At 45.0% G+C, this 26,662-nt stretch overlaps 1 protein-coding gene across 2 annotated transcripts in view; it reads right to left on the bottom strand.

The window, feature by feature from the left end:
• Positions 1–3,963: 3,963 nt before the first annotated feature.
• SHISA9 (shisa family member 9) overlaps positions 3,964–26,662 on the bottom strand; it is a 331,541-nt gene continuing 308,842 nt past the window's right edge. For both annotated transcript variants that reach the window (XM_049903639.1, XM_049903638.1), the window contains one exon: positions 3,964–7,751. In XM_049903639.1, the coding sequence (XP_049759596.1) occupies positions 7,369–7,751 (383 nt within the window). In that variant the 3' untranslated portion in view covers positions 3,964–7,368. The remainder of the gene's footprint in view (positions 7,752–26,662) is intronic.

Below are 26,662 nucleotides of genomic sequence, written 5' to 3'. Positions count from 1 at the left end.
GCCCCCACAGTACAACAAACCGACAGACACGTGGGGGAGATGAGACTCTATCCCTGGTCAGCACCTTCATTGCATCCTCATGAGGAACCATAAAGCAGAAGACTCAGCTAAGCTGTGCTCAGATTCCTGACCCACAAAAACAGTGAGACAACAAATGTGTGTTGTTTTAAGCCACTAAGTTTTGGGGTAATTGTGTGGTTATATAACAATAAAAAATAGACAAGTAATATACCATCTAAAGCCAAGGGATCGCAAACTTTTCTTTTTTTTACCAGCATGGACCTCATTAATTATGATTTAATTATGTAAAGTCCCTTCTACCAAACAAACCATGTTTGGTAAGGAAGAATTAATTTTCCTTCCCATTATTTTAAAATATTTTCAGGACTTTTTTCCAAATAGGTGTATTTCATGGTTCTATATGTATTATTTTGTGCATGAAAAAGCATTTTTCTGAGGTGGGATCCATAGGCTTCATCAGACAGCCAAAGAAATCCAAGACACAAAAAAGTTCAGAGCCACAGTATTAGTCCATGGCTGCTAGAAGAGAGAAAAGACCTTAGGGTAATGCCAGGTACCTAGCAAGTGCTCAATACACAGCTGCCATTACTTCAGTGATTATTTTACACCCAGTAAAATCCTGTTCAACCAGGAACAAACCATTGCAAGTAGTAAGGGACCCGATTCCACCAACTATACCAAATGTTGCAGTCATGAGGGGGGAAGGTTCAATCAAGAGAGAGAGCAGGATTAGATATGACTGACTGCAACTTCCTCCTTCAGAGGATGAACAAGCAGTGTCTCAGAGAGGGCTGGTTTCTGGCTCCAGGGCTCATGGAGGTTGGTGCTGGAGTCAATACTGCCACCCAGTATTCTGGAGTCAATCCTCTTTTCCATCATACTACACATGACATGAAGCCAGAAGGGCGAGAGTCCCTCTCTCTGGAAGCACACATCTTCATCCTATTTCCTCCTGCATCCTGAGGTCCTCAGGATGAACCCAAACCCAAACCAAGCCAAATCCATGCTGCAGAGTCAACTCCAACTCATTGTGACCCCACCTGTTACACAGTTGCTCCATGGGTTTTCTTGGCTCTAATCTTTTTGGGAGATCACCAAGCCTTTCTGCTGCTGGGTGGGTTCGAACTGCCACATTTTGGTTAGTAGCCAAGTGCAAACCTTTTTTTGCACCACCCAGGAACCTAGGATGAGCCTACAGATGTTGGATGATCAGGCAGCATGGCATCGACCATATAAATCTTCTCAAAACCTGGTATAGGGGACACTGCATTGTGACCATGGGGCGTTTGTTACAAACACTGAATCCTGGGCCCTGATTCAGAGCTAGGGCATCTGAGTCTCTCCAGGAGGTGATTGGGAATTAGCGTTTAAATCAAGATTCCCCACTGATTCACATGCTCACCCAAGTGAGAACTAATGGCATAATAAAACATGACCTCTGGAGGCCAAATCCCAATTTCACCACTTACTAGTTGAGTCGCTTGGACAAATTACTCAAATTTTAGATAGATTCTTCATCTCCTCATCTCCAAAAATAGTGTAATAAATCAAACCAGTTGCTGTTGAATTGACTCTGACTCATGGCGACCCCACATGTTGCAGAGTAGAACTGCTCCATACGGTTTTTAAGGCTGTGACCTTGCAGAAGCATATCACCAGGTTTTTCCTCCCAGGTGCCTCTGCGTGGGTTTGAACCGCCAACCTCTTGGTTAGTAGTTTGTGCCACCCAGGGACTTATCTTATACAGTTGTGAGGATCAAATGTGGCAGCGCACATAAAGTCTTTAACAGTGTTTGGCACATAATGAGTGCTCTGCAAATATACTTCATCTGATTGTTGCTGTTGTTTATGATTTGTAACCAACCAGGTGGTTTCAGTAGAGGAGCTATCTGCTCCCCTCCCCCACCCCCAGAGGCATGATTCTCTGCCCTTCTACTGCTTCCATGGTCCTGTGATGTGTACTGGTCAGAAACTTCAGCCCTGAGCCGTCTCTGGGTACCAAAAGAGCAACACCTGCCTTCCAGATTCCCCTGATAAACAGAACTATGTTCAAGAGGGAGCCCATGGGATCTGCTCTTGAAGGAACCAAGTGAACCTGTGGCTGGGAAAGGTCTCCAAAACCCAGGGAAGGGCCCCTGAGTCTGGCTCCAGATTGTGGTCCACGATTCCCTTTGCTCCATGTTGATGATACTTCTAATTATCCCAGGAAGTAGCAGCTTCATTCCCAGGAGAACTCACACCTGTAGCTTTGAGCAGCCACTGTGAGTTCCTGCCCCCCTCCCTTGTCCCTCTAGGATTCCAGGGCACAATGGGTGACTTCCAACTGCCCGTAGATGCATCACTGTGTCTGGGGCTTCCTCTGAAGCCACGGAATTCCCTTCTTCCCCCACACATGACAGCCTGGGAGTGTCTGAACATTAATTCCTGAAAGCAACGCTCAATTGATGTCTGATGAGAGTGGCATGTAAATACCCCAGCTCCCTGACCCCTTGAGCAGGATAATCCTGAGGTGTGTGCTCTGCACCATCTCCCAGAGTTTCCCCACAGAAACGGGCTCTGTCACCCATGGTGGCAGCTGGCGTGGCAAGGTACCTTTATTGACTGCTTCCCCTTCACCATCTTACCTCTCTATATCCCTATCGGTATTCCCTTCACTTCTCAAATAAACTCTTTACACTCAAACCCTTGCCCCAGGGCCTCTTTTTTGGAGAACCACATTAAGATAGGTTTCTATCTGCAAGTTTCAACCTTCATGCTAACAGAGACCAGGCAGGAAATAAAATTTAATAAGTAGGGGAAGAATCCAATTTTCCACCCTTTCAATATTTGTGTTTTCTACAACCCTGGTCACTGGACAAAACAAAAATGCAAAGCTCAGCAAGATTCTTGCCTATCAGGGATAAATTTAGTTACGATGATGAGATCCAGCACAGAGACGTGTTTTAAGGTAGGGAACTGAATTAAAAGATGTGACACAGACTCTTATCACAAAGGCTTCAGACAAAAAAAAAAGGTCTCCTGGAAAATGTCTTCATTTCTGTTAACTAGAAATTTCCTTTCCCTGCAGCCATTTCCTGAACGTTCTGAGCATTAAATGTTTACCCCTCTGGACTAATATTGGTGCTTCCTAGTGAAAACCCAGATTAGCATGTAGGGCCCTGGAAACATACATGCCAGCCCCAACAGCATCACATATATATCAGTTTTATTGCCAGGTAAGAAATTCATATTAATATAGTGAATACATATGTTTACAAATAAACATTCTTAGAAAACAAACGAATGTTTTTTGTTTTTTTCTTCATTGTAGGAAGTATTATTGGTATCATAAACTCTGCAGTTGTTGACAAGTATTAACACAGGTTTACTTGCAGAACATATGGTTACTAAAATATTTGCACATAAAATATGCTCCATTTACACAAAAAAACTGGGGGGAGTTAGGTGGGGATGCCAGGCAGAGCCCAAGGAGGGTGGAGGCTTAGACACTTTGGGAGGGCAAAGAGAAGTCAGATGGTGGTCCCTTTGGGCTGAAAGTCAGAGGACGGCGAAAGGCAAGAAGTAGGGGCTGGTATGAGGGCATGGGATGGGGAGGGGAGTGTCTCTCTTCTTTGCTCAGGTTTCTTTCTTCTTGGTCTCCCCACTCTAGCTATAGGATCCTTTTCTTGGTACATGGCATAGACAATCCCATAGATCATCCCCTCCTTGAGTATCATGGGGTCTTTCTATTTTCCCTAGATGCCTAAGAATAAACAAACCTCCCCTGTCCAACCTCCACCCCGTTAGTTCAACTCCCAACACCAACTGGAAGATAACGAGGCTGAGCAGGGCTACCCTTCTTGGGTTGTTTTCACTGCTGTACCCAATTGACCAGGCTGTACCCTTGCTGCCAAAATTGTAACTGCAGACCCAGAGTAGCCAAGTTCAGTAGATGAAGTTCACTCAGAGGAGGAGGAGCATGGAGAAGAGAGAAAATACTGCAGATTCAGAAACCAAGAAAGCCCCTGAATCATGGTTGGGATAAGGATAAGATGAAGTGGGTTGAAGCAAGGGGCAAAGTTGGGCCAAAAGGGGTACTGGAATTACAGAATTTTGAGTTGGAAGGAAAGTTACAGATAAGCCAACCCAGTATTTCCTGAAGTGTAGGCTGTGTACCATTAGCATATGTGGAAGGTGGGACAGGAATATACCTAGCACTAATTAACACTGAGTCACATACAAAAGGACTCCCTTTTCATTTATGTTTCAGTCTGAGTTCTTCAAGGAAAAGTCTCTATTGGGTGATACTCTGTCTTTAACACTTCATTGTTGTTGCTGGGTACCATCGAGTCAATTCCGACTGATAGCGAGTTATGCATTACATAATAAACCTGCCCCATAGGGTTTTCTTGGCTGTAATCTTTATACAAACAGATAGCTGGGTCTTTCTCCTGTAGAGCCACTGGGTGAGTTTGAAATGCCAACTTCTTGGTTGGCAGCCAAGTGCTTAAATGTTGCCACACACACACAGAAAAAAACCATTACCATTACCGTCAAGTAGATTCTAAGTTATAGTGACCCTATAGGACAGAGTAGAACTGTTCCATAGGGTTTCCAAGGTTGTAATCTTTACGGAAGCAGACTGTCACCTCTTTCTCCTGTGGGGCAGCTCATGAGTTCAAACCACCTGTTTTTTGGTTAGCAGTCAAGCACTTTAACCACTGTGCTACTAAAAAAAGGGCTCCTTTAATACTTGCTAATCTCTTTTAAATAGAAAGAGAATCAAGCTTCAGGTTCAGACCCCTTCTACATCCAACAGTATCTAGCTAAAATTTAATAAAGCTGCTATGTTTTCTTTGCAATTATTCTTATGCTTACTATCTATTTATGGCAATTGATACTGCTTTTCTATTTGTGATGATGGCATGAAGTTTCCCCTTAAAAATTAAATTTATTAAAAATGAATCTATTTAACTACAGGTATCATCAAGGTGATACAAAATACACCCAAAGTGTGGTGCAGGTGTGTAGGTAACTAACACCAAGGAAACACGGACCAAGGCCATTGGTGTTCACTCCACTCTGGGGAGTGCGGGGGTTTAAATATCCCACCCCGGCTTCAGAAAGCACAGGGCGTCTTTATAAATGGGGATTTTATATAATGGGTTGTAAGATTTCATTGTTTTAAAATGGGCAGAGGTTTTGCACTTCAAAAAGCTTGATCTAGCCCCAAATCCCCATGTTCTAGATAGAGAGACTAGAACCCAGAGATATAAAAGGCATTGCCAGTATCCCCGGACCAGCTGGGAATAAGAAGGAGAATAAACACTTGGTTTCCCTGAATCCATGACACCAGGGAAAAGAGATGGGTGTGAATGAGGGAGCACAGAATGTTGGGGTTCAGGATTCTGGGGAATGCTCAGAGTCTTGTTCAAGCAGATCATTTGCAGCTTCTGGCCCCAGAGAAGCTGGGGGTCTCTCAGCAGTTCCTTTTTATTAGCTAAAGCCCTTGTTGTTCTTAGGTACTGTTGAGCCAGTTTTGAATCATAGCGACCCCATGTGATGGAGTAGAACTGCCTCATAGGGTTTTCTAGGCTGTAATCTTTACAGGAGCAGATTGCCAGGTCTTTCTCCTGAGGAGCTGCTGGGTGGGTTTGAAACACCAACATTTCTGTTAGCAGCTGAGTGCTTAACTGCTGAGCCACCACAGCTCCGTAGCTAACACCCTTAAGGACTGGTTGAAAACAGCTCACCTTAAATGAAAGCTTTTCTCCCTCAACTCTCCTCTTTGGACTTCTACTAAACGAACAGAGCATAGGAAAATTGTCTGTCTTTGGGGCAACCAAGGGCTGTTGGCTACATGAACCAACCTGAAAAGCCACCTCAGGAAATTCTGGATGGGGGGAGAATGCGTTGATTTATCTGGGGAGGTGGCTTGGAGGAACCATGGGAATTATGGCCCAAAATGTACGACAGGTTTGGGGGCTAGAAAACGGTACGACTTGAGGGATGCTGACAGTATGGGGAAAGGGAGAAAGTCTTTGTCCTCAAGAGCCCCTGGCTTTGCGGCAGCCCCCTTGGAGGGTGTTAATAGGGTGGGCTCACCAAGGAAAGGAAGGATAGAGATATCTGCTACGGCAGAAGAACAGGAGGGAGGAAGGCTAAAAGAACACAGGTTGCACTTGGGAAACAAGACTCATTAAACAACAGTAACACATTGAAGGCACCACCCACGCTTAAGTCATCTTCAGTCCAAAGCAGTTGAAGTTCGGCAGCGGCGGCAGCAATGAGCTGAAGGGGAAGGGAAGTCAGGGACAGACAGTTAATAGTGGTCTTGTTTCTGTGTCTGTTTCCTGTCTCAGAGGCGAGGGAGAAACACTAGAAATTGAAGACTTCTGTCTGGGTCCTCTTCTCACCTCCTGTAGACTTTTCCAACAATGGAATTTGTTTTGCTAATGTCATTGTTGATTTCTGAAGTCTTCAAGATTTTGGACATAATTTGCTGTTCTCATTTTGTAGTGGGCTTATAATTTTATTTTTCTTTAAAAAAAAAGTTTTTTTTTTTTTTTTCAATACTCTCTGGACCCTCTCCCGCCAGGGAAGCCCACACCTTCCATTTCCAGGATCATGGTCTTTTTGGAAGTTCTCTAAAATTTTCCTTCCTTCCCATCTCTGTCGGTGGGTTCAGGGTCTAGTTATTTTTTGTGAGTTCATGTGTGTATTGTTTTTTGCTTCCAATATTGATGATATGAAAAGTTATATAAACAGAATGGTTGGGGTCCAGCAACTGTCTCATGCTTGTCAAAATTGTGTGTCCACTTCTTGGGATTAGAAAATGCTTATTATGTGCATATCTTCCTCCCAAAATAACTCTTCTTCCAAAGTGCACTCTTCTCTTGTATTCAGCCCCATGCTCTACTTCCTTTCACCTTGGCTCTTTAACCCAGAAATAGACACTGCATGGCAAATGGTGTATGTGCTCAAATGGTCAATTTCTCTAAATTGTGCTACTTTTGTTTCTTCACCATGGATTTCAGTTTCAAGTTAGAAGAAAAGAAAACTTAGCCCCATAGTTTGGGCATGTAAGCCGGCCATCTCGAGCCTGAACTCGAAAGAGCATGCCTCAGTCTCCCCTTTGCTGTATTGCTGAATGTCCATGCTTCGGTCTTCCTCCGCTGCCCGCAGACACGTGTTAGGCATGACGCAGGGAAAGCGTGATTCCGTATCACCGGCAGGTTTGTAATCGGTTCGGGCGGAGAGTGTGAGTGTGGGTGCATGTATAAGGGAGGAGAGGGAGGGTGTGGGCCGGGATATTTTTTGCCTCTCTCAGTTGAGTATGGTCTCCAGGATGCTCCCTGCAGTGAAAGCTCAGACAGTCACTTCCGTTTTGCTGTTGGTGATGAAGTATGGCTGTGGGGGTGGGTAGTGCTGAGTGCGAGTTCCCAAGGGGTCGCTGGAGCCTGACTCGGCCGTGCCCAGCTTGCCCTTGTTGCCGTAAGCCTGCCGCCGGAGAGACTGCTCATTGGGGTCCCAGCCCTTAAAGTTGGTGGTGGTGGAGTTGTAGGCCAGCGGGTGTGGGGGCATCTTATTGGTGCGGGACTTCTGTCCATTCTGTTTGGCGGGCCCATGCTCAGGGCTGAAGGCCCGCGGCTCATCCTCCACTCTCACGGGGTGCAGGGGTAGGTTCCCCTTGGCAGCCAGCTCAGCCAGGTGCCGTCGCTTGGAGTAGAAGTCCTCATTGACCTTGTCGGCTGTACAGGGGGACAGGTGGATAAAGAAAGAGAGGAGAGAGGAGAGAGAGAGTTAAGGATTGACAGGTAAAGCAGAGAACAGCCTAAAAGTGGGCCAACAGTCCAAACAAGACACACACTAGAAACTGCAGCTGGAACAAGACAGAGGGAAGAGCAGGGCCATGTCCTTTCCACAAAGAAGAGCAGGGCCAGGAGAGTGAGGGCATTCACAATGGAATCTCTACTCTGCTGCCACTGAGCCGATTTTAACTCATGGTGACCCCATGTGTTACAGAATAGAACTGAGCTCCATAGGGTTTTCTTGACTGCAATCTTTATGGAAGCAGATTGCCAAGACTTTCTTCCCTGGCACCGCTGGGTGGGCTCGAACCCACCTTTAGTCAAGTGCAAACTGTGCCACCAAAGGAATCTATATATCCTCTAAAGGAAACACTTCTCCTATCACAGTCACACTCGTGACTCGGCGAGCCTTTGCTTTCTTACAAAATTCAAGTAGTTTCTTTGTTATTAAAAGGATGTGCTCTCAGTAGAGAAAATACTGAACATACTGAGAAATATTCGTATCTACCGTCTACCACTCAGCCAATGTCAACATTTGGGTGTGTTTTCTTCTGGTCTTCCCAGTAAACAGAGTTGAATTGGCAATTTTCCCTTGTTTGTCTGCTTGCTTTTGTTTTTGCTTTTAAGAGTTATACAGATCTGTGTTCAAATCCCAACGTTGCCACCTACAAGTGGTGTAACTTTGACTAAATAACTTAACTTCTATTACCATCAGCTCCTGCATATGGAAGGTAACTACAATAAAGACGTATATTTGATAGGGTTGTCTGAAGGGCTAAAGAGACAATGTATGTAAAGTGCTTAGATATTAGCCATCACCACTGTCATCATCATTATTATAAATAACTTTGCTTCAACTTATCATGTAACATTCTATCAAGCATTTTCCCATGTTGCTATAAATTATGAATAAACAGCATTTTGATGCCTATGTAATATTTCATTGAGTGGAACTATCAAAATTAATCAATCTCTCTATTGATGAACACTCAAGTTGTGCCCATATTTTGCTAGTATTAACAAGGCTGAGATGAGAATCTTCTGTTCCAATGCTCTCTTTGTATTTAGAATTTTAAATTTAGAATAATTTTTAAAAATATTTCCCCAATCTACATCAAGGGATGGCAAGCTATGGCCCATGGGCCAAATCCAGTCTGCAGCCTGTATTTGGAAATGAAGCTTTATGGGAATACAGGCACACCCATTCATTTACGTATTATCATTCTGATATGGGAGAGCTGATTACTTGTGACAGACTGTATGACCCGGAAAGCCTGAAATATTTACTGTTCAGCTCTTTACTAAAAAAGTTTGCTGACTCCTGGTCTAGATTACTGAAAGTGGAATTACTTAGCCAAAGGATATAGACATTGTTAAGGCTCTTGATACATATTGCCAGCTACTCTCCAAAATGGTTATACCAATTTCCATTCCATTTTACCACAGAGCCACCAATACTGAATTATTGATTGATTTGCTAAGTTCATGAGACCTGCTTTTATTTTCTCATATTTAACTTACTATTCTTTCATTGTAAGAGTCTCTGTACTTTTAATTTCTTAACAATAGACCTGTTCAACCTATCATCACCTGGATCAGAAATATTCACTGCTCTTTCGTCCACATTTCTAACATTCCAAACTACTGCACCTATGAGTTCATGTAAATTCTTAGAGGCCATCACAGTTTCATGCTTCTTTTCTCATTTGACCCTTTAAAAAAAAAACCCAGAGACAGGAAAGATGGGGATTTTTACCCCTACTTGGCAGATGAGAGAACAGTTTAGCCCAGGGACATGATGTGATGTCTTTTCAGAAAGTTCTAAAGGAAAATAGACTCAGAGGCATCCAACACTTGCCACGTCAGTGCAGATGTGGGGAGGAGCCCCCAGGAAGAGGAATCACTGAGTCCCAGGTATGTATCTTCACCCTCCTACATACCCAGCATTTTCTTGGATCCACTGAGTTGGCTTTTTGAAGAAGCTGGCATTGGATACTCACTGGGCATATAAAGTGCTTAGCATTTGGGGTAAGACTTGAATGAATGAGAAAGTCTATGGGCTTTGGAGTCAGGCCGAACTGAATTTACGTCACCTCAGTAATGCTACTTAAATAATAGTAACTACTCCCAGGATTATTATGAGGAATAAATTTTGTGAGATATACACATTATATAGCACAATAGTAACAACCATTCAATATATTTTATCTGTCACCTGCCTTATGAAAGAAGCACTGGATAAGATTCAACAGACATTTATTGAGCACTTAGTCTGTGCCAGGTGACCTACTAGGCACAAGGGAGGCAGTCATCAAACCAACCATCCTTTTCTTCCTTCTTCCCTTCCTCCCGTCTACCATGTTTGCTGAGTGCTTAATTTGCCCTATGACTGAGCATAAAAAGAGGACTTGATCTATTTCGTGGGAACTGGTCAGGCAAGGCTTCCTTGAGGAAGTACTCTTCAGCTGAGATCTGAATGTGAAGAGTAACAAAAAGAACATTCACGGCAAGAAAACATGTGATACATTGTAAGAATGGCCACAATACTTTGCAGCTCCTTCCATCAAGAGGTGGAGTCTATTTCCCCACCTCTTGAATCTGGGATGGTCTGTGGCTGGCTTTGACCAGTAGAATGTGGCAGAAGTTCTGAACCTAGGCTTTTAGGAGCTGTGAAGCCTTAGCTATCATACTCTTAGACCCTGTCTCCGTGTGAAGAAGGAAGCCCAGGCTAGCCTCCTGGAGGATGAGAAACCTGTAGGTCAGATGCCCATGTCCACCATAGCCAACAGCCTGCTAACTGCCAGATATATGAATGAAGCCATCCTACATCATACAGTCATCAGCCAGCCTGCCAGCTGACCACAGGTACTGAGCAATGCCATCTGAGAGCAGCCAACATAGCCCAAACCAGCAGAACTGTTCCAGCTACCACAGAACGTGAGTCTAATAAATGGCTGTTATGCTAGGCCACTAGGAGTCGCTGGTTAAAGCACTCAGTTGCTAACCGAAAGGTTAGAGATTCCAGTCCACCCAGAGATGCCTCAGAAGAAAGGCCTGGCAATCAACTTCTGAAAAATCAGCCATTGGAATAACCTACGGAGCACAGTGCTACTCTGACACACATGGGGTCCCCACGAGTGGGCGTCAACGCAAAGTCAGCTGTTCTGGTTTGTTTTTTTATGTTCTAGCTAAGAAGTTTGGGGCAGTTGGTTATGCAGCCATAGGTAAGTGGTTCAGAACAGCATTTGCAAAATTTCCTGATAGAGAAGGAACACGGTAGCTTCTAGAAACTGAAAGGATGTCTTGTGGAGAAGTGAAGAAGGCAGGGGGCACCAGATCACCTACTGCCCTGTAGACGAGACTGGATCATCCACACCTACGATATGTCTGACCACCCTCCTTCCACTAGATTCAGGTGTTTCAGGGATGTGCCTAGGTTGGCACAGGCTTGGTGCCTGGGGCATGAAACCATCCTCCAAACCATCCTCCTTTCAAGATGATTTCGACAACAAGGGAGTTGGGGGGTTAGGTGGGTGAACTGTTGCCATAACAAGGAAATGCAATTTTCATGAAGCTCCCTTCCCACAATATTTCCGGTTCCTTCCGATTTGGATCCAGAGCAGGAGGAGGAAGAAATGTTTACCTGGCCACTCTCAGCTCTGGGCAATGTGGTCCCTGTCTTAGTATATCAAAAAGCTCCTTGTGAAAGAAACATCGGATTCACTGAACAGCCTTGTAAGGGCCATTAATAAATGTATTAACCTAATCAGCCCTGGTACCTCGTGGGCAGATGGCTGATAAGCCAACCAGGAGACAGATGTGTGAGCCCTTCAACAACACTAGTCCTCTCGGCTTGATTTTTCTTCATTTAAAAAGAGGGAGAAAGAAAGAAAAAGGTGCTTTCTTTCCAATAAGCCTAATTGCTCTGAAGGAGCCTGGGCTGTAAAATTAAACCGTACCTTCCTCCATCTGTCTTTCTCTTAATTAGAAGCAGATACTTGTACAGGCGCTGGGCAGGATGGAGCCTTGCTTCCATGGAAATGGAGTGACTCAATGTAATTCCCGGTTTTCAAAAAAGACTGCATATCTGAGGGTCTCGGCAGGTGGCCTCCCACCTACTGTTTTTCCTTAAGAAAGGGTTCCTACTGCTCATTCTCACCTAGTGATACTCTTGGGTCTCAGCGATGTCCCAACCAAAGCTTTCACCATTGCTCATCTGCCTCTGTCTTTGATCCACAAATATGATGAAAGGGAGTGATCAATCTTCCCATCACACTCAAGAATAAGATCCAAATTCTTTGCAGTGGTCTACAAGGTCTGCATTACCTGGACTCTAGGTACCTGTCCACCTTCAACTCTTCCACCCTTACCCAGGGTTCCTCTCTGTTCCTGAACACGCCAAGCTTATCACCATCTCAGGGCCTTTGGACTATCGCTGCTATTCCCTGGCAAAAGCGTTCCTTTTGGTTGCGTATCTGGATCCTTCTGTCATTTGGTTCTCTGATCCAAGGTCACCTCCTCAGTAAAGCCCTCCTGATGATCCAATGAAAGGAGCCCCACCCCAATTTGCTCTTATCACCTCTCCCTATTTTCGTAGCCTGTATCACTACATGGCATTATCTAAGTTACTGTGTATTGTCCAACACCTTTGACTAGAATATTAACTCCCGTTGGGACCGAGACCTTATCTGTTCTTCTCCCACTGTCTTCCTGACGCCTAGCCCAGTGCCTAGAACATAGTGCTGTTGTTAGCTGCCGTAGAGTCGGCCCCCAACATATGGGGACCCCAAATACCACAGAAAAACAGTGCCTGATCTGTCACCTTCCCCATGATCAGCTGCAGATTGGACTATTGTGATCCATAGGGTTTTCACTGGCCGATTTTCAGAAGTAGATTGCCAGGCCTTTCTTCCTAGTCCATCTTAGTCTGGAAGCTCCGCCGAAACCTGTTCAGCATCACAGCAACACGCAAGCCTCCACTAGATAGATGGTAGTGGTTGTCCATGAGGTTCACCAGCAGAATCGAACCTGGGTCTCCCGCATGGAAGGCAAGAATTCTACCAGTGAACCACCACTGGCATACATTAGGGCTTTAATAACATGTGCTTAATGAAGGAAGGAGGGCAGTGAAGGTATCTCATTTCCAATGACATTCTTGTAAATGTTAGAAATGGGTAGGGTGTTTCCTCTTCAGTTCATCTAGTCTATGTTGCAAAAGACTGAATGTGCCGTTCATCACCGAGACTGAAGAGCAAGAGCTCTGGGGAAGTGCCTTTACCTCTGGGGCAGAAGAGCCAGGCTGTTCACCCAGCTCCAGATCCCCACGAAAAACGTGGAGAGGCCTGGATGTTCTTTGGCCATCCTAGCTCAGGGGAGGCAGAACAGTCAGGCAAAGGGGCAGAGACTGGTTAAAGAGTCTGCTTGGATGCAGCAAAAGGCTAGGTTTTGGCATAGCCTCCTTCCCCGCTCATCCTCAGATCAGTGGTAAACTGAGTAATGTTGTTGTTAGTTGCCTTCAAGTCCGCGTCAACTCATAGCACAGGTCAAAACATTGCCTGGTCCTGCGCCATCTTCACAATTGCTGGCATGCTGGAATTCATTGTTGCAGCCACTGTGCGTTTTGAGTGCTTTCCAACCTAAGGGGCGCATCATCCACCACTATAATAGGCAATGTTCTGTCATGATTCATATGGTTTTCACTGGCTAATTTCCAAAAGTAGATTGCCAGGCCTTTCTTCCTAGTCTGTCTTAGTCTAGAAGGTCTGCTGAAACCTGTCCACCATGGATGATGCTTTTGGCATTTGAAATACCGATGCCTTAGCTTCCAGCATCACAGCAACGTGCAAGTCACCAGAGTATGACAAACTGCTATCTGACCTTTATCAAGTGCATGCACTGTGCCGTGTACTGAACTAGGGAATTTACTGTATTTTTACGCACATAACGTGCACCTTCTATGTCTGCTCGCCAAACACACCCTCCCCCCATGAAGTATTTTTGTAAGTGCCCGCTATGCCAATTTTTTTTACAGGCACAGTGGTAAGTACAAAAATACCTCAAGTGGAAAGGCGCGGTTGGCAAATAAACATAGAAGGTACGCATTATGAAAAAATACGGTACATCTGTTACCCTCCTTACTCGCCTCAATGTTCTAATGAGGTAGTTGCTATTATTGGTCCCATTTTATAAACGGGGAAACTGAGGCTCAGAGAGCTTTGGTGGCTTATCCAATTGATGAAGCTGGAATTTGAACCAAGGATACCTAGCTCAGTGCCTGAATTCACGAACACAACACTCACCATTTATTTAACCATCTACCTGCCTAGCAGAAGATGAGGCTTGAGAAGGGTCTATCTGCAGAAACATTTCCTCCTAAACCAAATAAAATGTAAGAGGAAATGAGAATTAGGCAACACAAACAGTTTTCTTGATTCTTCCTCTCAAAACATCAGGGATTGGGGCACGATACACATGTAAATATCATACTTTCAAGAGAAAACATCAAAATGTCACAGCTGGGAAGATTAATGAAGCCCCAAATCCTCCCAAGCCAAACAACATGTCTCCTTTCTTCTTCAAGGTGGGGTAGGAGAAAGGAGCTGGTGGTAGCATGAAGCTTCCCCCCACCAACTGCCTTGAGTTCTTCCGCCTACAGGTTGGCTACTACAGAGACAAGGGTCTCAAAGTCCACTGAGATGCAATGATATTGGCCAGAGAGCTGGCCAGTCCTAGACTAGAAGCCAGCCTCCTATTACAAAGCTGGGCTCTCACAGAACTAAGAGGACATGAAGGTTTCTTCACCTGGCAGATACCCTATCAGACACTTTATTCATATTACCTCATTTAGTTGACCCCCAATGCCAATGAGGTAGATGTGGTTGTCTGGGGTCTTCACACTATTATCACATGGATTCTCTTCATGGCAATGTCGTAGGGTCCTGTCTTGAGATATTCACCAGTATTTTTTTTTTCCTTGTGCTTCCACTACCCCTCCCCACCATTTGAGCACTTTAGATGAGGACAAAGAGCCAAAGTATTGGTTTTGAATCCCCTACCAGGCTTTTGAAAGCCACAGTAGAGTCCATAGTCTTAAAAGTCAAGACTTCACCTAAGATCAGGGAATGCTGAGAAAGGAGGGATTAACACGGCTGAGAGCTTAAAGGATTCTGTGCACAAGGTTTAAAAACCTAAAATAAGGCCTGAATGAATGCAATCCCTGATTTTTGTGATTGCAAAATCTCTTTTACAATATGGTGGAAAAAGCAGATAGATCTGGGATCAAATTCCAACTCTTTCAACTTATAAGCTTGAGACCTTGGGAAAGTTATCTAACCTCGCTTAGTCTCAACTGTGCAAAGAAAAATAGTACAGGGTCACTGAGTTGGAATCAACTCAATGGCAATGAGTTTGGTTTGGCTTTTGGTTTACACGGCAGGGAACTGAGAGTAGTAAAGAGAATTCTGCAAAGGACTAGCAATGCCCTTGCCTAAGAGTTGGTATTCAATTGATGGCAGCTATCAGAAAATAAAAAGAATATAAAATGAGGATAATGAAGTCTACCTTTCAGAGTGCGGGGGAGAAGTAAATGGGGCAAGGGATATAAAAGCACAAAACATTACGCATGGCACATAGTGCTGTTGGCTGCCATCAAGTCAGCCCTGATTAATGCTGACCCCATACAAAATGCAACAGAACAAAATGCTGCCCGATCCTGGACCATCCCCATGATCATTTGCAGATCAAACCATTATGGTCCATAGGGTTTTCACTGGCTGATTTTTTAAAGTAGATCACCCAGCCTTTCTTCCTAGTTAGTCAGAAGCTGGAATGAAACCTGTTCAGCATCATGGCACCGAGCAAGCTTCCACTGACAGGCCAGTGGTGGCCATGCTTCCGCTGCATTAGCCAGGAGTTGAACTCTGGCCTCCCACATGGAAGGTGAGAATTCTACAACTCAACCACCACCACTTCCATATAGCACACAGTGAAAAAAACTCGCTGCCATCAAGTCGGTTCTGACTCATAGCGACACTTTAGGACAGAGTAGAACTGCCCCATAGGGTTTCCAAGGCTATTGTCTTTATGGAAGGAAACTGCCCCATCTTTGTGCTGCAGAGCAGCTGGTGGGTTTGAACCACCCACCTTTCAGTTAGTAGCCAAGCACTTTAACCATTGAGCCACCAGAGCTCCTCCAGGACACACAGTAGGAACCCCTTAAATTCATATCTTCTTCTTTATCTGAACATATGAAGCAGACTGATTCTTGCCCCCCAGATCTGCTCTTCCTTTTTTCCTTTGGCACACAGCCACCCAGATTAAAACTAGCTTTCCCAGCCATCCTAGAAGCTAAATTTGGGCACGCGACTGATCTCTCACCATAGAAGGAAATCAAAAGTGATGTGTCCAATTTTCACTTCACCTCACTTGCCTGAAAGAAAACTGTTTGCCCCGGGTTTCCTCTTTCCCTTTTCCGTAGGCTAGAACAATGCTACAATCCGAAAACCAAATCTGTTGCCATTGAGTCGATTCCGACTCATAGTGACCCTATAGGACAGAGTTGAACTGCCCCCCAGGGTTTCCAAGAAGTGGCTGGTGGATTCAAACTGCCGACCTTTTGGCTAGCAGCTGAGCTCTTAATCACTGTGCCACCAGGGCTCTGATGCTATGATAGCAACCAATAATAATAGTACAGATGACAATAACGTGTAGGGATGGTAGAGGAATAAGTTCAGAGGAACCTGGGTCCCTGAAATATCACCGGGAACAGAGCTGCCCTACTAGCCTGCTCACTCACCTTGTGACTGTTACATGCAAATGAAATATACTTCTATCCTTCTTGTTGTTAGCTGTCATCGATTTGACCCTGACTCATGCTGATGCCATGCACCATGAAACCAAACACTGCCTGGTCCTGTGCCATCCCTGTGATCAGCGATCAGCTGTGGATCAGACTGTTGTGATTCACAGGGTTTTCACTGGCTGACTTTCAGAAATAGATCACCAGCCCTTTCTTCCTAGTCTAAGTCTGAAAGCTCAGCTGAAACCTGTTAAGCATCATAGTAACGCCAGCCCCACCGATGGATTGGTGGTGGTTGTACCTGAGGTGCATTGGCTCAGAATGGAACCTGGGTCTCCCACATGGCAGGTGAGAATTCTACCACTGCAGGGCTTAAGCCACTGTATTTATGGGCCCTACTGCTACACTAGGCCAGTAGTTTACTTTTACTTACATAGGAATGTTTTCTGGGTCTCTACTTTTTTTTTCTTTGCAAGCTGAATTGAAAAGTAAAAGGGGGACAGTTCATATGGGTAAAAAAATACCCAGATATTTCTCTCTTCCTTTGAAATACCTGCTATACAGGTTCCTGAAGCTGTCTCAGCAGGCGGAAACAAGAAAGGCAGGGGAACAATGGCCACTTTCCAAGGCAGGAGAGGGCCAGGAAAGAGACAGGAAAGTTTGTCTTTATGGTGAATTTGCCCCATTTTACCTTGTTCAAGGCCTTGCTGCAGACACAAATAGGGGAAATCACATTTGAACCAGTTCCTAATGAGGCACAGGCTCCTGACCCTCCCTGCAGGGGCCCCATATCTTCCCTGAAACCACAGGTTTGTAAGAGGGAAAATTGGAAAGGAGAGCCCAGCATCTTAGCCCTCTTCTGTCCTAACCCTGAGGGCTCCCAACAGGAGGCACCGCTGGCTTTGCTGGGGGAAGATTCTGAAAGTGTCTGGCTTGGGCTCTGCACTAAAGTTGCCCAGACAGCCTCTGTGAGCCCCTGCTGCTGGCAGCCCTCTGAAACCTGAGGCTCTTTGACTCTTCTCTTAGACAGATCTGTAGTGCAGTCCCCATTTCCTGAAAGCTGCTGAACAAAGGTAGGTGAGCTTGTGCTCCAGCCACAGCTGACCACAGAGCCCTTCATGCAGTGAGCCCCAAATGGAAACTATGTGCCCCTCACTGCCTTTTCATCCACCCCACGTTGCTGCTCCATGTTGTTGCTGTTATTGTGTGCCATCGAGTCGATTCTGACTCATAGAAGCCCTAGAGAAAAGAGTAAAATTGCCCATAGGTTTTCCTAGGCTGTAATGTTTACAGGAGCAGGTTGTCAGGTCTTTTCTCCCGCGAAGCCACTGGTGGGTTTGAAAGGTGGACCTTTTGGTTAGCACCATTGCTTAACCATCGTGCAACCAGGGCTCCTTTGTTGCTCAATAGATGGAGGCATTTCTTTCAGGAATTCTGGGTCTTGTTTGCCTTCTGATCAACCATCCAGATAGTGAAATTTAATACAATTAGTGGTTTTTGAATTGAAGCAAACTGAAGACTCACTGGTCCTGACCAAATGGGCAACACCTGCCTAAAAACAACGATGAGAAGGCAGGAAAGGACAGGAAACCTGGACTAACGGACCTGGGGAACCCAGGGTGGAAAGGGAAAGGGGGAGAGTGCTGGCACATTGCAGGGATTGCAACTGATGTCACAAAACAATTTGTATATAAATCTTTTAAAGAGAAACTAATGTGTGCTGTACACTTTCACCTAAAGCACAATGAAATTAAAAAAAAAAAAAGAATCTTTGGTCCTACTCATCAACTTCCACTTTTCTGTAGCTTCACAGGACTATCCTATAGCAGATAATGATGAGATTTGGGACCCAATATTAGATTAAAGGAGTTCCTGGGTAGTGCAAATGGTTAATATGCTCAGCTGCTAAACAAATGGTTGGAGGTTCAAGTTCACCCAGCGGTGCCTCAGAAAAAATGCCTGATGATCTACTTCTGGGAGAAACAGCCACTGAAAACCCTATGGAGCACAGTTCTACTTGGACACCCATCGGGTCACCACGAGTTGGACTGATTTGACAGCATCTGATGGTTGGTGGTTAGAATAAATATATCAATGGCCTCAAGTCTTTTTTTTTTTTTATTGTGCTTTAAGTGAATGTTTACAAATCAAGTCAGTCTCTCATACGAAAATTTATATACACTTTGCTAAGTACTCCTAATTGCTCTCCCCCTAATGAGACAGCACACTTCTTCTCTCCACCCTGTATTCCCTGTGTCCATTCAGCCAGCTTCTGTCCCCCTCTGCCTTCTCATCTCCCCTCCAGACAAGAGCTGCTCACATAGTCTCATGTGTCTACTTGACCCAAGAAGTTCACTCCTCACAGTACCATTTTCTATCTTATAGTCCAGTCCAATCCTTGTCTGAAGAGTTGGCTTTGAGAATGGTTCCAGTCTTGGGCTTACAGAATGTCTGGGGACCATGACTTCTGGGGTCCTTCTAGTCTCAGTCAGACCATTAAGTCTGGTCTTTTTAACGAGAATTTGAGGTCTGCATCCCACTGCTCTCCTGCTCCATCAGGGATTCTCTGTTGTGTTCCCTGTCAGGACAGTCATCGGTTGTAGTTGGGCACCATCTAGTTCTTCTGGTCTCAGGCAGATGTAGTCTCTGATTTATGTGGCCCTTTCTGTCTCTTGGGCTTATAATTACCTTGTGTCTTTGGTGTTCTTCATTCTCCTTTGGTCCAGGTGGGTTGAGACCAACTGATGCATCTTAGATGGAATGGCCTCAATTCTTCACCCTTCTCTGTACCTACACTCTTCTCCATGTGACTATGTAATTCATCCAAAAAAGAGGAAGATTTTGTTTCCCCACCACTGGATTCTGAGTTCAGCCATGTTATTAACAAATGTTAGCTGATATGCCACAAACCAATGTTTTTTTTACTGGTTTTGGGTTGCTCTCTTGACCCTCTGGGATCATCATGAGAATGTATCTGGGCTACCATCTCTGAGCACAAGAGGCATGTGGAGCAGAGCCAAGTCACCCCAGTCATTCCAGCTAAAATCAGCCTAGATCAGCCAAGATCCAGCCAACTCCCAGACAAATGGGTGAACCCAGCTGAGATCAGAGTACCTCCTGGCTCAGCCTAAATCACCAGCAGCGGCAGACAGACACATGATCTACACAAATGCTGAGCTAAATAAATTTTAAACCATGAGATTTGAGGTTGTTTGTTACACAGCATTATTGAAGCAATATGTAACTGATACAAGCACCAATCATTGACTCACCCTGCTTTCAGTGGTAGTCCCCAATTTTTCAGTAGGGGCCTACCGTGCCCCTATTCTTAACCCATGTGGCTTAGATGACACACCCCTCCACTTTCCACCCTCTACCCCCTGCCACTCCCCAGAGATCCCAAACAACCCATTTCATTATCTTCACCATAATGATTTGTTCAGAGGTGGGCACATGACAAGACTAGCCAATCAGAGCAAAGTCTGGGATTTTTACTTCTAGAGGGGGCCAAAGAGATCAATGATTCCAAACTTTTCATTTAATAGGACACGCAATTAAAGCTGTGGGATCAAGGACACCCAGTTGGGTAGAAGCAACAGAGGATCTAGAAAGCAGGTCTTCTCACTTACATCCAGTTGGTTTTCTGCCATTTCCCAGTGTCTCTTCAGAAAAGCCAACAGGATTCCCTTTAAATGTTATGCCCAGCTTCATTTAGTAATCTAGTCACAAAAATGTTTGTTGAGTGCCCACTATGTGCTGTGGGCTCCACACAAGGGGCTAGGGAAATTTGAAATGAATGGGATCTAACTAACTGAACCTCAGAGAGACTTACTTTGAAACTGATAAAATGTTTATTGCAATCTCCATACAACAGCATTTTCTGCAAAGCCAAGAACCCCTCCACGTCATGCCCTATGGATTCCCAAGGAAGCTTATCACAACTTAAGTGCTTGTGAGAGCTTTCAAAAGGGACTGAACTCAAAGGCCAGTGGGATTTGATTTTTATTAAAAACCATCACCTCATGTCACCTTCCTCCCCTCCACCTGCTCACCACCAAACCAATAACCCAAGTCAGGAAATTACAAAAGCCTCGATTTCATAAAGTAATGTTTTAAGGCTGCTGGTAGGTGGCTGTTTCCAAAAGATTGTCTCTGGGTGTGGGCACCTCAACAGAACTGTCACCCAATTTATACGTTTCCTATTGACTAGTGCCTTCTCTAGTGTCTCTTAGATGAAAATTTCCCACCAAGCTACATCAATTTCCTCACAAGAGCATTTATGGAGTGCCCACTGCATGCAAGACACGGTGCTAGCCATTTCACCTGCATCATCTCACGGAAGCCCTCTTAAAGAAAGATGGTGGTGACAGTATCATCCTAACCATGGGAAAGAAGATGAAACAGGCCCAGAGATGGTGAGATATTTACCTGTTAAGGTCACACAGCTAAAAAATGGCAAGAAGGATACCAAATGCAAGACGTCCATCTCCAATGTTCTTACTTTCCCAGCTCTAGCCCCAGAGCAAACATCAACTAAAACAATGGTTTTATTTAAGCCAATAGTAAAAATACTTGTGTTTAGATCAATGTTGGCATGTGAAAACTGGTGCTCTTTGTAAGGTTTGTGTTTGCATTTGGGATTGGGCCTTAGAAAAAGGTAGGTCCAAGCATTAGTGGATGTAAAAATCGCTCAGGGTTGCATTTTTTTTTAAAAATTAACATGCTGGGGACCCATATCTAGAGGTTGCAGTTCCATAGGAGTTCCTTGGGAGTAGACGGCTTCCAGGATTTACATTTGTAACAAGCATCTCACCTGATTCTGGGTCAAGTCCTCAGACCACTCCAGATCTGGTAATGGGTTGTGAGTCTGATGTAATTTCCCTGTGTGAATTTGGGCAACCTCTTGTATCTCAAGGGAACTCAGTTTCCTCATCTATAAAAGCAAACGTGTATTTCATTCTGAAGGACTCCACCATAATGACTAATTATCTCTGAAGCAGAAGTAAATGGTGACTTTGTGACTATTGGTGTTTGAAACTTACTTGTTCCTATTAGCTGTCATAGAGTCAGACCCTGACTCATGGCGACCCTGTGCACAGTGAAATGAAGTGCTGCCTGGTCCTGCACCATCCCATAACCAGTTGCAAGCTGAACCCTTGTGATCCGTAGGGTTTTCACTGCCTGATTTTCAGAAGCAGATCACCAGGCCTTTCTTCCTAGTCCATCTGAGTCTGGAAGCTCTGCTGAAACTTGTTCAGCATCATAGTAACACGCAAGCCTCTACTGACGGACAGGTGGTGGCTGTGCATGAGGTGCCCTGGCCAGGAATCGAACCCAGGTCTCCTGTACACAAGGCGAGAATTCTACCACTGAGCCACCACTGCCCTCGCTTATACATATTTAGCAGTTATTATATACCAGGCCCTGTGCTAAGAACTTTACATAAATCGTCTCATAAAATCACCCCCAAACTGTACGGAGTGTGGATACTATTGTTGCCCCTATTTTGGCAATGACAGATATGGAAGTGGATAGAGTGTAACTTGGGTAAGAGACACAGCCTAGCTCCTGTGGAGCCAGAGTGATCCAATCACAGTCCTTTGCTGGCAGTTTTTCTCAAGTTCATTGTCTCAACATGACACTGGACTAAGGGACAACCAGGTCCAAAGATTTATTTTGTAAAATAAACAGATTTCCAAAGTCATGGATTCATCTTGGTTAGAACAGCCTGCAGGGCTTGAGGTAGTTTCTTCTGTCCTGGGTTTTAAACAAATATTCCAGAAGCTCCCAAGGTAGGGCATGAATGGATCAAAAGCAGCAACCACTAGGGGGCGACGTGCACAGGAAGTCTCTGGCAGCGAAAAATTAATACTGCAAACTCATGTGGTCTGTTTGCCTTTCCTATCCTTGCAGATAGAGTTCTCTCCAAAGTGAGTTACTGTCAATGCAGGTGGCAGCACTCTGCTTACAATCCCCACTTTGTTCCCAAAGTAGGTTCCCAACAACATTTGTCACACTGGATGTTAAGATGTTAACTGGGCTTTCTTAAGAGAAAAGAGATCAGGCATCAAAAGGGTTTGGGAAATGACAGGTTAAACAGAGTTTAACAGATTTTATTACCACGGGACAAGGAATAAGGAAGACCAAAGAAGAATTGATGCATTTGAATTATGGTACTGGAGAAGAATATTGAATATACCATGGACTGCCAAAAGAAAGAACAAATCTGTCTTGAAAAAAGTACAGCCAGAATGCTCCTTAGAAGCAAGGACGGCGAGACTGCGTCTCATGTACTTTGGACATGTTATCAGGAGGGGCCAATCCCTGGAGAATGACATCGTGCTTGGTAAAGCAGACGGTCAGAGAAAAAGAAGACCCTCAACAAGATGGAGTGACATAGCGGCTGCAACAATGGGCTCAAAAACAGCAACAATTGTTAGGGTGGCACAGGACCAGGCAATATTTTGTTTTATTGTACATGGGGTTGCTATGAGTCAGAACTGACTCGACGGCACCTAACAATAACCGCAGCATTTCTCCTAGCCTTTAATTTGCTCACTTGATAATAATGGTAACAATAACATCAGTAATAGCCTTCATGCGTTGACCACTTTCCATATACCAGGTACTGTGACACATGTTTTGCACATTCCTTCACCTGAGCCTCACAACATTCTAGGAGGTATATAATATTATTGTCTCCATTTTGCAGATCAGAAAATATGGGCTTACTGTAAGCGGCCATCTAAGATACTCCACTGGTCTCACCCATATGGGGGCAAGGGAGAATGAAGAAAACTAAAGACACGAGGGATATTAGTCCAAAGGACTAATGGACCACATCTACCACGGCCTCCACCAGACTGAGTCCAGTACAACTAGATGGTGCCTGGTTACCATCACTGACTGCTCTGGCAGGAATCACAATAGAGGGTCCCAGACAGAGATGGAAAAAAACATAGAACAAAATTCTAACTCAGAAAAAAAGACTAGACTTACTGGCCTGACAGAGACTGGAGAAACCCCAAGAATATGGCCCCCAGATACCCTTTTAGCTCAGTAATGGAGTCACCCCTGAGGTTTGCCCTTCGTTCGAAGATTAGACATAAAACAAAACGTGACTAAAGGGGCACGCCAGCCCAGGGGCAAGGACTAGAAGGCAGGAGGGGACAGGAAACCTGGTAATAGGGAACCCAAGGTCGAGAAGGGAGAATGTTGACATGTTGTGGGTCTGTTAACCAATGTCCTAAAACAATATGTGGACTAACTGTTTAGTGAGAAGTTAGTTTGTTCTGTAAACCTTCATCTAAAGTATAATACAAAATAAAAATAAAAAAGAAAGAAAATAGGGGCTCAGAGAGGTTGAATGATTTTAAGGCAACCCGACTTGTAAATGATGGGCCAGGATTGGAACCCAGGTGTGTCTTGTTCCAGGCCTATCATACCTGCTTATCCTTCCCCTTTAAGGAGGTGGCAGAGTATGGGAGGCTGGGGGCACACAGACACCCATTGTTATCATTCTTCCTGTAGACTCAGGGTCTGGAGTTTGGGTTGTTGTTGTTAGCTATGGTCCAGTCAGCTCCAACTCATGATAACCCCAGGTACAAATGAACAAAACACTGCCTGGTCCTGCACCATCTTCATAATCATTGGTATATTTGAGTCCACTGTTGTGGCCACTCTGTATTTTGAGTGCCTTCCAACCTACGGGGTTCATCTCCCAGCACTATAGCAAACAATATTCTCTTATGATCCATAGGGTTTTCATTTGGCTAGTTTTCAGAAGCAGATCACCAAGCCTTTCTTCCTAGTCTTAGTCTGGAAGCTCTGCTGAAAACTGTCTATCCTGGGTGACTCTGCTGGTATTTGAAATAAGGATGGCATAACTTCCAGCATCACAGCAACACCCAGGCCATCACAGTGTCACAAACTGACTGATGGTGGCAGGGAGGCTGAACAAAAACCGTAAAGGAAGATCAATGACCCCAGAAGGACTTGGGCCTGGCCCTAGTGAGACCCCTTCTCCCCTCCCCAGAGAAGGTGGCATAAATCAAGAAGCGTTTAGGAGGGCAGCTAAGGTAAGCCAGGTTTGGGTAGAAAAACAGCTTCTAAGCCCACACTGTTGACCTGTCTTGAAATATGTTCTAAATGCATCAGACAACAATAGGCAGACACAAGGACAGGGATGCTGACTGCCTCCAACTGCTGTCACGGGGATTGTAATGGCTTTGTTTTCACAGGGGAGAGGGGAAAAAAAAATTATGCCTCAAATTAGTAGGTCTGTCATGTTCCAAATTGTTTGCTTTTCTAAAAATGGACTTTGACATGTGAACAGATATTATCTGATGCAAGACCCGAAAATCTGTCTCTCTCTAGATGATGCCTGAGTAGCCAGAAGTTCTTGTTAGATGCGTGGATCTAGAGTTTTCTCTCTCTCCCGCAATGTGTGAATGCAGTGGCCCCCCAGAGTCCAGGTTGTGCCTGAGACTCTGGGACCCTGGTCAAACTCCCCTCTTCTGAACCTTCAGCCCACAGGAAGATAGTTGGAGGCCTAATCAAAGGGTCTTAGCACTCCAGCAAGATTTCTCCACTGCAGTAGTTCTCGAAGTGTTGTGCCCAAACCAGCAGTATCGGCATCACCTGGCAACCTGTTAGAAATGCAAATTCTTGGGCCCCACCCAGACTTACTATATCAGAAGATCTGGGGTACAGCCCTGTCATCTGAGCTTGAACAAGCCCTCCAGGTGATGCTGATGTGTCTCTAGTAGATAAAGGGAAGAACCACTGGTCTACCTCCCTTCTCCTCCCTCACATTCATTCGTTCACTCACTAATTATCCCTCCACTCCATTCTCTTCTCTCCATCCTCTACCCTCCCCAGTTCAGGTCACCACCCACCTGGATGACTAAGAGCTCCCAATGGATGTCCCCAACTCCAGTCCAAACCCACTGCCATCGAGTCGGTTCTGACTGAGAGCGACCCTCCAGGATAGAGCAGAACTGCCCCATAGGGTTTCCTAGGCTGTAATCTTTATGGAAGCGGACTGCCACATCTTTCTCCCTCAAAGCAGCTGATGGGTTTGAACCACTAACCTTTTGGTTGGCAGCTGAGCATTTTAGCCACTGCGCCACCAGGGCTCTTTAACTCCAGTCCACTGTCCCCTAATCCAGTTTCCACCTGGAAGCTGGAACACTTTTTGAGAATGCAAAAAGGGCCCTGCCAGTACCCAGCCTAGAACCCTGCAGTGTCTTTTCATTTCCCTCATTTCAAGGTCATCAAAGAGCTCTACTCCCACCTCCTTGGACCAGCTACATCCCCCCACCACCAAATTCAACAGAACATAAGAAGTGAAGAAAGAAGGGAACCGAGGTTCAGGTCTGCCTGGAAGAGAGCTACTCCCATAGCATCTCAGTGGGATACAGCTGAGGTGCTGCAGTCAGATGGACATTGGTTTAAATCATAGCTCTACTACTTAGCAGCTATGACTCTGGACAAGCGACATCGATTTCCTCGTCTCTAAATGGGAATGACATATACAGCAGGGTTATCAGAGAATCAAATGATTGAATGTAAAGGGTCCAGCACTAAGTCTGGAGTGTATTGTTGTTAGCGGCCATCAAGTTGGCCCCCGACTCACAGTGACCCCATGCACAACAAACAATGCCCCACGATCAGTTATGAATCAGACCATTGTGATCCACAGCATTTTCACACTGCCTGATTTTTGGAACTAGATAGCCAGCCAGGCCTTTCTTCCTAGTCCATCTTAGTCTGGAAGCTCCAACAAAACCTATTCAGCATCGTGGCAACCCGTGGGGCTCCACTGGCTGATGGGTAGTGGCTGTAAGTAAGGTGCATCGGCCAAGAGGTGCATGGAAGGTGAGAAAATATTAGAGTCAATAAATTATAGCTACTGTCTGGACCAACTCAGCCAGCAAGTAACTCACAGACTCCAGCTGACCAACTCCGCACCTCTTGCCACTCACCACACTGCCTTAGAAAAGCTGAAAAGAGCATTCTGCTCCCTAGAAGGCCAACAATTCAGAAGGCCCTG

This window comes from Elephas maximus, chromosome 12 (genome assembly GCF_024166365.1).
Source record: "Elephas maximus indicus isolate mEleMax1 chromosome 12, mEleMax1 primary haplotype, whole genome shotgun sequence".
Taxonomy (NCBI): domain Eukaryota; kingdom Metazoa; phylum Chordata; class Mammalia; order Proboscidea; family Elephantidae; genus Elephas; species Elephas maximus.
Note: the sequence above shows the minus strand (reverse complement) of the source record. Positions and strands in the feature narration are given on the sequence as shown.